This window comes from Leucopleurus acutus (genome assembly GCF_964270905.1).
Source record: "Leucopleurus acutus genome assembly, chromosome: 16".
In the NCBI taxonomy this organism is placed as follows: domain Eukaryota; kingdom Metazoa; phylum Chordata; class Mammalia; order Artiodactyla; family Delphinidae; genus Leucopleurus; species Leucopleurus acutus.
The window spans coordinates 39452192-39467076 of NC_139158.1; the positions used below are offsets into that span (position 1 = coordinate 39452192).

Below are 14885 nucleotides of genomic sequence, written 5' to 3' on the forward strand. Positions count from 1 at the left end.
CATTCTGCGCTCCACTAATGGTTTTCATTATTCTCTCTTAAGCTTTTAAATGATATGTACCTCAAAACTGTGCCATGGAGCCGGTTCTCCACTCATCTTTTGGAAAGAACAACAAAGGCATATTTCTTTCTTGAAATTGAAACCTCAAATGAATTCAGAGAAAGATTTTTTTTAAGCTCTAAACAGAAAGGAAAGGAGACTCCATTTAGTATTCTTTGTATTATTTCTAACAAAGAAATAATAGGATGTAATTTATGACACCATCAATTTTCCCTAATAATGTGTAGTTGTCTCGCCAGGTACTTTTGGTTAGGCAAATGCAATAATCCGTTTCAGCACATTTATTCACTGTGCTTAATGTATTTTGGAGTATCTACATGGGGAAGGAGTAATTTCTTAATTGGATAAGTAAAAAGATTATTTTTGGACTGTTAGCAGAAAAAAGGAGATATCTACAGGCAACATAAAAATTTTTGTAACGATTCTGGCTTCAAGTAACTCCTATTTCCTAGGATGTGACACTGTAAGTACCTGAGTAAATGTGTGTGCACAGGAGAACATGAACAATTGTGTAGTATGGTATATTATATTACGGCAATTGAGATCCTTAATAAACTTGAAAACTCTCCCCTTACCAGCATGCCACACTGTCTGGCACACAGAGTATGTTTAATAAATGTTGGACGAGTTAATTAACTAACTGCTAAACGAGGAACTACGTGATGACATTTGATTTTGCTTTCTGAAGCCTGACCCAGGATTGCGATCTCTGAGTGACAAATTCTAAGTGACTCAGACAAAAGGACATTCAGCACGTACTCTGTGGCGGGTGGCAATGGTCCCCCACTTACATCCCGTGACCCTTACCATTTCCATGTATTTCCATGCCTGATGTCCAAACGCCTGCACCTGTACTTCTCGGCCGAGGGCTTTCCTGGTCCCCAAAGTCAACGCCCTGGGAGCAGCGCTCCCTTCTGACTGACGGGCGTTGGTGGGTCAATACACCAGCTCCCTCACCCTTGGGCAGGGTGACTCGGAGGCGCATGTTCTACCCCATCTCCCAGAGCCCCCAGGGGTGGGGGCCAAGCGCCAGCCGCCCACAGGACTGACCCATCTGGTAGCCCATCTCCTTGCTGTCCCTGCCACCATCTCCCTGCCCTCCTGGCCCTTCCTGAGACCACCCCTCCCCCCAGAAACTACATCGAATCCTTGCTGCGAGATCAGCTTCTGGGGGAACCCAAACCAAGACAGACACCTTTAATTGTTTTACTTCTAACAAAACACTCCTCATGTGATCAAATGTTTGTGCTTGAAGTGCAGAGAAAACCAGCCAATCCATCATCTAACACGTTTCTCTGTGGAATGCAGACTCTGAGCCTCTGACGAGTCTCTCAATGACCCATATGAAGGGCTTGTCTCTTTCCTAAACGAGCATGGCACCCCTGAGCAAGGCTAACCCACCTAAAAGCCCAAAGCCCCTGTTAATTAGACAAAGGATGTGCAAGCAAAGAAAACGTTTTAATTAAGGCTTCACTGGCAAGCCAGACAGGCCAACTATGGTCTAATCCAAACAAGAACCCTCAGTCTTGTATGGTTTGTCCTAAAATATCCAAGCACTTCCCAACAGTGGCCCAAAGGCACTTTCTCCCCTCGAGCCTAGGCATTGGAAGAGCACTTCTCCTCCAGCTGCTTCTTGTTTGCCTTCGTGTTTTCGATCACGGTCTCCACGATTACAGCAGTCTCTTCGTATGTCTGGATGCTGTCGGTGGAAAACTTCTCAATAGATTCCATCACCTCCACCTTCTCATAGGCCAGCGTCCTGGGAGGGCTTCTCGCCGGGAGGCTGGTGCTCCAAGCTCCAGGCCCGTCGGACCCACCCTGAGTGACCTGAGGCCCTTGAGACTGGGGTGTAGACGGCCCCTCTGGGCCAGGAGAGACTGTGACACAGGGCTCCCTGGCCCCCTCCTCCTCCTTCTGGCCATCCTGTTTCCCCTGGGGGCCCTTCAGTTCTTCGTCATTCATCTCATCCCCCTGGTCTGCAGTGTGCGGGGTAGGGGGGTGTCCATCTTCTTTCCCCTGGGGAGGCCCCTGTCCGTCCTCCAGACCATCTTCTTTCCCCTGGGGAGGCCCCTGTCCATCCTCCAGACCATCTTTCTCCTGGGGAGGCCCCTCTCCGTCCTCCAGACCATCTTCTTTCCCCTGGGGAGGCCCCTGTCCATCCTCCAGACCATCTTGCCCCTGGGGAGGCCCCTCTCCATCCTCCAGAGGGGGCTCCGGCTGCTGGGGAGAGGGCTCCACGTGGCTGTCAGGCAGCACAGAGTCGTCCCCCTTGGAAACCACCACGCCCCCTTTGGCCGGGACGGAGAAGGAACAGAAGCCTGGGTCCACGAAATTGGCATCTCCGGAGACCAGCACATACCGCCCCCTGGTGTACAGGTCAGCGGGGGGCTCGGGTTCTTTGGGGCCTTTCACCCTCTCCTTGACCATCTTGCCTAGTTTTTCAAAGGCTTTGCTTATCTTCCCTCCGTCTGGGACATCCTCCGGAGCCCCGTCCACGGTCGGGGGACTTGCTTCTCCCTCCCCTGAGTCGAGCTTAGATTCACCCTCTTCTTTAGGTGCCACCTGCCCTGGCTTTGCGTCTTCAGGGCCTCTCAGTGGTGCCTCTTCCCGACTTGCATCTGCTTTGTCTTTCGCTATGATCTCCTTTTTCCTTGGAACGTTCTTGGGGAGGCCTTTCTGTCTTGGTTTTGCTATTGTTATATCCTGCACAGCCCTGGCGAGATCTTTAAAAAAAAAAAAAGGACAATGAGGCAAGTATCATCACCAATGAAAGAGGAAGAAAATGTATGTGTTGAAAAATACACTAATTATCCTGGAGCCCCCTGTCTAGCGCTGGGGTGGGGGTTACTACGTATGATCAAAAGCAACAGGGAAAGATCCCCGGGTCTGAAGCGTCCACAGCCCACACTGAGGACCCAGCTCTGCCGGCCACTGTGTGACTTTGGACAAGTCCCTCGGCCCCTCTGGGCTTGCGGAGGGGAGGGAGGTGCCCACAGTTCCCATCACACTGGGTACAACCGACTGAGATCCGTGATCCTCCTGCAGTAACACTGTGTGGGAGCAGGGCTCCAGTGCCCACCAAGCCCCCTGCCCCCCGAGTTCACAGGGGACACTGGGATCCACAGAGCAGACAGTGGAAACCCAGTCCACAGGGCACTCTCGCCTCAGGCTTCCCCAAAGGAGCAAGGCAGAGCTGCCTGGGCCTCTGACGGGTTCGGAATGGCCTCGGCCATGGGGAGTAGCTCCCTTGTCCCGCTCGCAACCCAGGCCAGATGAACACAGACACCCCTTGCTCAGCGTCCCCTTCCTCCTGGGCAATAAGAGGAAGTGATGCTGTCAAACTCAGAACAGGAATCCCCTGTGCCCGAGGCCATATTCATTTCCTCAGATCAGCTAAGAGGAAAAACTGAAAGTGTAACACAAAATCTCACCCTGCCTCACCCAGGAGGCTTTCCAGCTTTGCTCACAGTGATTTTTAAACTTTTTCATCCCGAAGTCTTCTCCAGCCCCTCCCTCCCTTCGCTACCAGAGGACTCAGTTGCACAGAGCAAGGGCCTCCCGTGGGGCTGACCCTCAGTGACAGGGCAGAGTGAGCAGGCCGTGAAGCCATGATGGGGGACGCAGTGGGGACACCACAAAGCAGGTGGCTGGGAGCAGGCGTGGAGAAGGGCTTACTTGCAGGACCAGCTGCCGAATTTCAGGGCCCGCTAATCAAAACTGTGAAGAACGTCCAGACAGCGACCGCACAGCATCAAGCCCAGCGCCCTGCACACAGCCACCCGCCCCTGGAGCTGGCCCTGGGCGTCTGGGGACCCCTGCCCCTGGCAGCAACCTTCTGACTCTGGCACCCCATCTCTGCAAAGCCCTCTGAGCTTTCTGAGACCCCTGGATTTGAAGGCACTATAAGCACAGGCTCTTCTCCCCAGCACTGTTCTGTTCCTTCAGGACTGGGGAGACTGAGCTGTGAGCTGACATCTCACAGGCGCATGAAACCATCCTCAAAGGACCAAATGTTGAAGGCAGAAGCTGCGCTTGCCCACCAAGCTATTTCTGCTCAGTTTTGAATGGGAGAGAGAACGAACAAAAATTGAGCATCTACTCTGCTCCTTACACTAGATCAAGCACCTCTGCATGAAAGAGTTCATTTCACTGGGGGGGGGGGGGGGGGGCGGGGCGGTGAATAGATACAATTCAGTATTCACTTCTTGCCCAAGTAAATGTTGAGCTGCATTTTTTCTCGCCAGTTAAATGCCTCATGTTCACGGACAGCGTCCCTGAGGGCGTCTAACCCCCATCTGATTTTCTCCTTGTAAACTTTTTGACTCAGTCACTCAGCACCTGTTGGAGGACATCAGTGAGGGAGAGAAGGGACCTCACATAAAAGCGCTGAATTTCCAGACGGACGGGGAGTATGAATGCTAAGTTCAGGGAGAAAGCCGCTTGATTTTTCCTTTTTCCCAGGACAGAAAGTCGCAGAAGCCAGGGTTGGGGACTCACCTTTCACACCGTGTCGAGGGCTGAGGGAGGCTCCGTGGCTCACGGTGTACAGAGTGATCGGGGTTTCAATGAAGGCAGAGCTCAGCCTGGCGAAAAGAACCAGAAAGAGGGTGATCTCCAGCTTTAATTCACTGAGCCAAACAGATGGGGGGCGGGCAAGAGGGATGCTCTAATGTCCAGCAAAAATGAAAAAGGCTTTCTCCAGATCCAACTGCTCATGAACCACAAACACATGTACACACTGGAGGACAACGGAAAGGAATACTCATCGCTTTGAGCTCAAGTCAAAGCTGTGAAACACACTTATAAAAAAAATTGTAATTCTTTTGTTTTGGAGGTTTTTTTCAATAAGAGAATGGCCAGCCCAGGCTGAAGTATTTAGGGCAACCAGGGTATAATATGCCCAACTGGTCTTTTTTTTTTTTTTTGGCCGTACGCGGGCCTCTCACTGTTGTGGCCTCTCCCGTTGCGGAGCACAGGCTCCGGACGCGCAGCCTCAGCGGCCATGGCTCGCGGGCCCAGCCGCTCCGCGGCATGTGGGATCTTCCCGGACCGGGGCGCGAACCCGTGTCCCCTGCATCGGCAGGCGGACTCTCAACCACGGCGCCACCAGGGAAGCCCCAACTGGTCTTTTTTAAAAAATAGTTATATATAATCAGAGCCAGTGGAAAGACAAAGCAATTGAGACAAAACATAAATAGCTGGTGAATCTAAGGGGATTCAGAATTTCCTTGTTCTGTGCCTGCAACATTTCTATCAATTTGAAATTATATCAAAATTAAGAGTTATATATAAACCAACAAAAGGGGTATCCAGTTACCTTTTGCTGAAGCCCTGCCCCCAAAACAAAAATTTCCACAAGGACGCTTAAATACCCGGTCAAGACTTATTTTTGTATATGTGTGCATGGAGCATTCACTGTGACATAAATATAGAGCTCAGCACGATGCGTTGACCAGAACTAGAGAAAACAAAAGGAAGTCTCGCTTTTCCTCCTACACATTAGAGCACTCACAGCCAAGACAGAGCCCCAGCGAGAGGGAAGGAAGTGCTCCTGTGTCTGGGTGCTTCTCTGTTAACCCAATCTAAACCCCCCAAAATCAGCAAGACTGAATTGAAGAACCTCAACTTAATAGAGATTCAGAGTCCCTATAGGAGGGGGCTGGCCTCAATCTGTTCTCTGAATATCTACAGATACAGACATTGATGTAGCCATAGATGTAGGTGTAGGTGTGGCTATAAATAACGGAGACATCGTTGTAGATGTGCATGTACGTGATGATGTAGATACAGATGACTTAGGTATAGTGGAAGTATAGGTGTAGGTGTAGATTTAGGTGATAAAGATGTAGGTGTAGCTATAGATAATGTAGATATAACTGTATGTGGAGGTGACACAGATGTAAATGATGTAGATATAGGTACAGATAATGTCGGTGTAGGTGTAGGTGATGTACATATAAATGTAGGTGATGTAGAGGTAGGTGTAGGTGTAGGTATAGATGAAGATGTTGTAGGTGTAGCTACAGATGAGGTGGATAATGTAGATGCAGTGTAGATGTCCACACATACAGATGAGGAGGACATAGATGTAGACGTACGTGTAGGTAGGTATAGGTGTAGACATAGTTGATGTAGATGTATTTTTTAAATAAATTTATTTATTTATTTTTGGCTGCGTTGGGTCTTTGTTGCTGCGTGTGGCCTTTCTCTAGTTGCGGCGAGCGGGGGCTACTCTTCGTTGCAGTGCGCGGGCTTCTCATTGTGGTGGCTTCTCTTGCTGTGGAGCACAGGCTCTAGGCACGCGGGCTTCAGTAGTTGTGGCACGCGGGCTCAGTAGTTGTGGCTCATGGGCTTAGTTGCTCTGCAGCGTGTGGGATCTTCCCAGACCAGGGATCGAACCCATGTCCCCTGCTTTGGCAGGCGGATTCTTAACCACTGTGCCACCAGGGAAGTCCCTATATAGATGTATTAATACATCTAGAAAATGGACCGTAGACGATGCAGGTGCAGCTGTGAATGATGATGAGCTGGAGACAGAGATCTACTTCCCAGTGGAGTTCAAGTCAAAGTTCCATTACGTGGAGGAGACCAGACGGCCTGTCGACAGCCACATTACTGACCCAACCACTTACTGACCCAGGTGGTCAGAGTCACGACGGCAGCAGCAGTAATAACACCTACACTGAGCGCTGGTTGAGCTCCAGGTACCGTGCAGGCCCCTCCCCGGCAGCACCTCAATAACCACGCCTGATCATCCTCTGTGTTAAGACACTCATGTCCCCAGAGGCCTGTGAGCTGAAGGGAGCCTTCTCCGTGGGGGCTTTCTGACCCCCTGCTTGACATTCAAACACTTCCCCAGTCACCCTCGCCTCCTCTCTCCTCTCCCTGCTGCGATTCACTCCAGAGCACAGGTCACAGGCCACACGCCCTCTGCTACAAACCCACTCATCCTGTCTCCCCAACTAATATTCAAGCTCTGTGAGGTCACAGATTTGGGGGTTCCCTTCCTGGCCACATCCCCACTGCCTAGAACAGTAACACAGGAGACACTCAGCAAAGATCTGTGGAACAAGTAAGTGGCCAGCCAGAGAGGTTGGCGCTGTGCCCACGGGCTCTGCTCACCCCTGACCCCACCTGTTGCCTTCGTTCTCGATGATCCGGTGATACCGGTCCAGCTCATTCCTCAGGGTCTGCTGGGCGACCACCAGCTGCCGGCAGTCGTAGGATGACCTCTCCAGGCTCCTCTCAGCCTCCTCAGTCTCCTTCCGCAGGGTGTCAATCTGCTCATTGTAGAGCTGAATCTCTTCATCGTAGCACTCGTGGGCATCTCTGATGGCCTGTTCTAGGGCCGCCGTCTGTGGGCAAAGACACAGCTGTAAGGAAACCCAGCCCACCCTCTCGCTTAAGACACAGACCCGGCAGGGATACCCTGGACGCGGCATATCCAGTTTTATTTGTTCTGTGGGTTTGTTTCTCTGTCAGCAGGGAATCCTTAAGCCACAGAGGGATGTGAACCCCTTCTCCTTACGCTTGCATCAGCACCCTTGGAAATCTGCCCTAGCAGAGTCTCCACCCCGCAAAGGCAGTGGGAAGATGACAACCCCAGAAACTGAAACGAAAACTGCCATCCATGGAATAAAACGTGCAACTCAAACAAAGTACATTCTTCATAATTTACTGAGTTAGCATAAATCTGACAGCTGAAAAAGTAGTAAAAAGAAGAACATGTACTAAATAGATAAGATGCTATTTTTACGGAAATAATTAAGGGAGGAAGTTTCCTTGATCTTATTCAGTCACTACGGCACCTTAATTTTCTCCTCATTTCCGATCAGTAGAGTTACATATATGTTGTGGTAGCTAAAGGGTGTGTGTGTGTTTGTGCACACTCGCACATGTGTATAAATAAAATAACTTCAGGGAAACATTAATTACCTACTTATGCAGGACAAATCAAAATTAAGGTAGGAAAATAAAAAGAGGTGGCCTCACATTCACTGTAAGAGCTGTGACGACCCCTAAAGGGCCACAGCGTACTGACTTGCAAGCTTAGTACAACCTCATTTTCCCAAAGAGAAGAGATCTAACAGGCATGGCCGGTTCTCAAAAGCAAAATAGAACAAGCAAACCAAACCCACTTCTCCTGGAAGAGTTCTCAAACTTCTTCGTGCATCTGAACCCCCCAAGGATACTGTTCAGCTCAGATTCTGACTCAGCAGGTCCGGTGGGGCCGGAGGGGCTGCATTTCTTTTCTTTTCTTTTTTTCTTAAAGGATAGTTACTTCTTTTTCTTTTTCTTTTTTTTGGGCTGCGTTGGGTCTTTGTTGCTGCACGCGGGCTTTCTCTAATTGCGGCGAGCGGGGGCTACTCTTCCTTGCGGTGCGCAGGCTTCTCATTGCGGTGGCTTCTCTTGTTGCAGAGCACAGGTTCTAGGCACCTGGGCTTCAGTAGTTGTGGCTCACGGGCTCAGTAGTTGTGGCTTGCGGGCTCTAGAGCGCAGGCTCAGTGGTTGTAAGCACACGGGCTTAGCTGCTCTGTGGCATGTGGGATCTTCCCGGACCAGGGCTCGAACCCGTGTCCCCTGCATTGACAGGTGGATTCTTAACCACTGCACCACCAGGGAAGCCCGGGAGGGCTGCATTTCTAAGCGGCTCCCACTCGATGCCCATGGCTCTGGTCTCCGGGTCACACTTTTTGAGTCACGGGGGACTAGACAGGTATCTGAATCCAACCTCACGTATGTCCACCACAAGACGCCTCACACATGCAGCTAAACGAGCACATTGGACATGTAGAGGGTGATTATTCCTGCGACAGCCTGATTCCTCACTTTATGTACAGATGTGGCCGTGGAACAGTGACGTCCCTAGTGAGGACACCGGCAGACTCAGCCGACAAAGGTTGTCAGGAATGGATCTGTTGCATCAGGAAGGGGGGAGGAAGGGAACGAGGGAGGAATGGAGGAAGGAAGGAAGGAACAGAGGGAGAGGTACATGCACTAGACACTCTGGGAAGCCGTCCACTGGCCTGTGTCGTCCCCATGTCTGAAGACTGTCCCATCTCACACGTAGGAAGTGTCCGGGCAGCAGTGTGACCACACTCCCCTGACCAGAGCCGCAGAACCAGGACTCAGGCTGGCCTGTCACGTGCTTCCTCTCCGGGCATCTGGGAAGGGATCTCAGGAATAGCAGTGACATGGTGGTAGGTTCTAGACTCACTGGGACACGTAAGCCCAGGGTCTGAAGCCACCACCCTGGAGAAACAATCTTTCATAAAGTGCGTGGAGAAACTGAGAAAGGCAATTCTTCAGAAAGACAGAGACATGAAGCCAAAAGGCAAAGGCAACAGAGATGAGAGGGCCAGCAAAAGAGAGAAAAGAGGGAATCGGGGAGAGTGAGAAGCTCCCGCCGCCCGCCCTGTTCCCAAAGGTCATCAGCCCCTTTATATCTTGCTCCTTTGGGGGAAAATATCTTCACAGTCGAGAAAGCTGGAGACACCACCCCAGGTGACCCAAGTCTCACCCCCAGTACAAAGACACAGCCACATGGCGCTCCTGGTGAGAGGCACCGAGGACCCGTCACTTCTGTCGTGCTCCTGCCGCAAACGCAGAGCCTCAGCTCAGCCCCGAGAAGGCATCAGGGAAGTCCAGATGGGGGGACGTCCCACAGGAGGACTGGCCATCAAGGTCATGAGAAACAGAGATGGGCAGGAACTGTCCCAGATTGGAGGAGGCTGAGGAGACAGGACAGCTGAATGCAAGCAGGATCCAGGACCAGAAAACACGTGAGCAGGGTAACAGGTGAGATTTCAGGCAAATCTGTTACCAGGATGGCGTGCTCGACAATGTCCTGGTTCCAACCTTGGTGCTGTGCTATTAAGAGGTTGACTTTGAGGGAACTGGGTGGAGAGTACGGGAAACCTCTGAGCTATTTTTGCAGCTTCTTAGAAGTCTAAAATTATTTCAAAATAAACCAAGCGAGTTTGACCAGGTTTCTGTTCCTCATTAAAAATTATCTCCATTCAAACAGTCTCCTGGGATGTCAAATACTGAGGCACAGCCTCTGATTCTTGGTGTGACCACATGCTCTTACCCACACCGGTGTTCACACACTCTAGGAAATGCTTCCATGAAGTAAGGAATTTAAAGGACCCCTTTGAGGCTCAAATCTCAGAGACAAGAAGCCATCCGGAGTGGATGAATCCCCACGTAAGACTCTCCATTTCCACGGAGCAGTCCTGAGAACGAAGCCTGCGGGCCACAGGCTGGCATGGCTGGGGTCCAGCGATCCCAGTGTCAACCGGGCAGCAGGAAGGCATGAAAGCTGATCACAGCTGCCTTTCATCAAAGCTTAGCTTTCTCCCACATGAGCAGGAAAGGGCTGTGCCCGCAGCACCTGGTGTTATAGCTCAATAATTTAAACCATTCATCAGAAGGTGGGGTGTTCAGGAAAACCAATAAAAGCCCCACTTGCAGCAGCTCAAAGGGGGCTAATGCAACGACTCTGATGGGAGTGATCTCGGCACGGGCTTCAGAGGCCGTCCAGCCCCAGCCTGACTGTGGGAGAAAGAAACCCTCGTTCCAGGAGCCACAGCCCAGAGAGGGAGGCGGCTCGGTCACAGGAACAAAGCCCAAGGTGTCACAGAGCCCACGGAGAGGCCCAGGGTGCTGGGGACATCACGGAAGTCTTCCAGGAGGAGGTGGGGCCGGTCCAGGTGCTGCAGAAGCAAAGCCACTTGCAGAGAGAGAAGTGGGGAGCAGAGGCGCCGGTGCCAGGATCCACAGGAGGGGTCCAGAGAGGAGAGGGGGAGAGAGCAGCCCACAGACAGCCCTGGCGGGTGGAAAGAGGCAGGTGGGAGGTGTGGGCCTCTAGGCAGCCGGAACTTCATCTTGAGCTAGGTGACCGTGTGTTTCCGCTTGGACCGCTTAGATCCGGCTGATAGCCGTCTCCCCACCAGGCTTGGGCGGCCGGAGCAGGAGCCAGGCCAGGCTCTGCTCAGTGCTCCCTGGACCTCGCGTGGGGCTGGCCAGAAACGGCTGAAAGATGTGTTTCAGCACAGCTGCAGGGCTTGCCTCTGCACAGCATGGTCCTCAGGGACCCGGGCCAGTGCCTCACAGTGAGCGCATCTGGAGAGGTGACCTCCTGCCTCAGTCCCTTTAGGCACCCAGACTCCTTTAGATCCAAGGTCATTTCAAAACGGAAAAAGAAATCAAGTGTCCTTCGTCGATTACACGCTGTCTTACCAAAACGTACCACCAGGTGGCGCTAAGGGACTTTACTGAGAAATGACACGTGGGCGTATACTTTCCCAATAATCTGACTTTTTTCACTTTCCTGTCACAGAAACTCAGCAGATGCAATTTAGAGAACCAGAACGCCTGTCCCTTCTCACCCGCCTGGAAGAAGTGCCATCCCCAGGGGTCTCGTGTGTGGTCCACATTCAGTTCCAATCGTGGGTGCGGTCCTGGGCAACCTGTGGACCAACGTTCTTAAACTTGAGCCTGCAGAGCCACCTGGAGGGCTTGTTAAACGAGATGCTGGGCCCTCCGGAGTTCCTGGTTCCGTAGATCTGGGACGGGCCCGTGAACGAGCATTTCTGACAAGCCCCAGGTGATGCTGACACTGATGCTGCTGGTTCAGGGACCTCCCCCTGAGGACCCTGCGACGGAGGGTTCCAGAAGCATCAGATGCCCTAACCATAGGCAGAACCAGCTGCCACAGCCCTGCCGGCTGGAGCCCTCAGGCTGCAAGGAGCTCCCCCTCCCCTGACCCCCATCATGTCCCCAGTCATGGCCCTGGCCCTGCTGAGGGGCTAGGCTGACGAGTCTCCCCTGGAACGCTCAGCTCAGCTACTCCACTGGGAAGTCACAACAGCCTTTTAAAATCGGCAAAAAGCCAGCCGTGAACATCTCGTGAATAAGGCTATGGAGGGCCCGAGCCAGGAACCCGGGTGCCCGAGGTGTAGAATATTCTGGCCCAACGTTGGACCACCCCTACATCAATGTTCTCAAAGTGTGGTTCCTCGACCAGCAACAGCATCTGGAATTTAGAAATAAAAATTCTTGGGCCACACCCCAGACCCACTGAGTCAGAAGCTCTCAGGTGGGTCCTGCCACGTGCGTGTTTTGATTCAAGCTAATTAGGCAGACTTTCGGCCCCATGACCTTTGCCCCTTAGCTGTATGCCCATGAATATATTATGTTACTCGGCAAAGGAACTTCTTACTCAGCTGACCTTAAAAAACAGGGAGATTATTCTAGATTATTCCTAAGTCCACGGGCCCTTAAGAGCAGAAATCAGGGAGATTAGATGCATGAGAAAGATTCGAAGCACCATTGCTGTCCTTGAAGATGGAGGGGCCACATGCCAAGGAAGGTGGACGGCGTCTGGAGTAAATCCTGGCCGACAGCCAGCAAAGAAATAGGGTCCTTGGTCCCAGCGGCACACAGAAGGGAATTCTGCCAATGACAGGAATGGGACAGGAAGCAGATTCGACCCACCACCCAACAAGAACCTCCAGATACGGGGGCCCAGGCCGGCTGACACCTTCATTTCAGGACTGTGAGCCCCAGAGCAGAGAAACCAGCCAAGCCTGCCCCGACTTCTAACCTGCAGAACCGTAAGGTCACAAGGAAGTGCTGTTTTAGGCCCTGACCTTTGTGAAAATTTATTATGGCCGCAAGAGAAAACTAATATGACTCATGTTTCATCAGACCCCCTGCTAGGTTTTACTTCTTATAAGCACATATATTATTATAGAGGAAATGCTTTGGCAATATTTTGATAACTAATTCGGCAGATAATATTTTGTTTCAATATAATTGGTTTCCTTTTAATTCTATATAATTTATGCCTTTGACATTTTTCTTTTTTTATGGAAAATGTCAATATCTTATTTTACTATTATTAATGTAAGTACGTGATGCCAAAGAAATGAAGGTAATTTTACAAACTCAGAATTTTGGCAAATACATGAAATTTCTGCTTTATTACAGTTTTATACCACATTAGTTCAAATGCATTTCTCTACAACTACGCCAACAGAGCTCCTCTGGAAGTATTTCAGTCATCCTTAATATGTGACTTTACCAAAGACTTAGAATGTAAAATAAACATAAAATTTCAAATTAGTAACTTTTAATTATGAATGGGATAAGAAATAAAGTCATCAGCTGATGGCTGGGGCTATTAATTTCCAACAAGACACTTTGTTGAAATGTTTCTTCTGATACCCCAGGTATAAATGAGAACCTTCAAAACACAAGGGCAGAACCAAAGTACAAAAGAAGCCTCTTTAGCTTAAGCGTCCCGTAGTCCTAAACCTCTGACGGAAGCCATATGCCTTTAACATTTTTCTCAGAAAGGGTCCAGGGGCTTCACCAGACTGCTGGGCAGGGGATTGGCGGGGGGATGGCACAGAAGAGACAGTGAAGCCCCCCCGCAGTTAGAGAGACAACGACCTCAGAGTCAGACAAGCCAGTCTTTCTGCAGCAGCTATGGGTGGGGACAGGCGGCCAAGCAGAGAGCTTTATCTCATATTCTCAGAAACTAGGCTAACCCTTTATGAAACGTCTTATTTTTTATTTTTTATTTTTTTTGGTATGCGGGCCTCTCACTGTCGTGGCCTCTCCCGTTGCGGAGCACAGGCTCCGGACGCGCAGGCTCAGCAGCCCTGGCTCACGGACCCAGCCGCTCCGCGGCATGCGGGATCTTCCCAGACTGGGGCACGAATCCGTGTCCCCTGCATCGGCAGGCGGACTCTCAACCACTGCGCCACCAGGGAAGCCCCGTCTTACTTTTATAGTCAATAAATGCATATGAGTTCACAGAGAGACAAGCATTCTTTTCGTCCTGGAACCGGACTTCACCGGTTGATGTGCCCGCCACATCAGGCTGGGCTCCCTCATCTCCTGAGGAGACTGGGGTCCTTCTCAGTCTCTCGGGCAGAGGTTTTCAACCTCATCACCGTGGCCACTGGAAGAGCTACATTTTACATCACAAACCATAGACATCATACAAAGATATAAGTACATGTGTGTATTTGCACAAATCTATATACTTAAACACACATACAGATATATTTAAAACAAAGGTTTCACAAAATAAATCCTGCCTCTACTCGCCATGCACCCTGTCATTTCCTCTTCGGTCTTAGGCTAGTGCTGTGAATTCCTTCTTTTCTCAAGCCAGTCGATCCTGCTGAGTTCATTTTACAACCCAGTAATGACTTGTAACTGGTGGTTTGGAAAACACTGGTGTCTAGAACCATGACTGGGTGTGCATCCACTTCTCTAAACACTCATTCACACACACACACGTACACACACATACACACACACATACACGCATACACTTACACAAACATACTTACATGCACACATGCACACATACACTTATATACCCATATATACTTGCATGCACACATGCACACATATAAAAACATGCACACATTACACACGTACACACATACAGTTACATACACACATTTTACACATACACTTACATACACACATATATACATATACTAACGCACAAATATATACACACATACACACACTTAGATATACACATACACTTACATACAGACATATACAGACATATACACATATGCACACATGCACACATATAAAAACGTGCACACACATCACACACACACACACCCTGACCCTCCCTCCATCCTCTCAGGGCCTCAGAGGAAACCACACATTCACCAAGTCACCAAAACGGTGCGTCTGGTCCCCAAGCCGTGGTTTGTCAACAAGAGCAGGACGCGTTTTAAGGGCAGTACTCGCTTTCCTGAGCTGGGGTCTTTGCCTTCGGGGACCAT

General features: G+C 50.5%; 1 protein-coding gene across 1 annotated transcript in view; it reads right to left on the minus strand.

Moving 5' to 3' along the window:
- Positions 1–1656: 1656 nt before the first annotated feature.
- The window catches only part of BFSP1 (beaded filament structural protein 1), a gene marked incomplete at both ends in the record, with an annotated part of 35739 nt that continues 22510 nt past the window's right edge, over positions 1657–14885 (minus strand). The window contains 3 exons of the mRNA XM_082857141.1: positions 1657–2783; positions 4558–4643; positions 7195–7415. Coding sequence (XP_082713267.1) covers positions 1657–2783; positions 4558–4643; positions 7195–7415 — 1434 coding nt within the window. The remainder of the gene's footprint in view (positions 2784–4557; positions 4644–7194; positions 7416–14885) is intronic.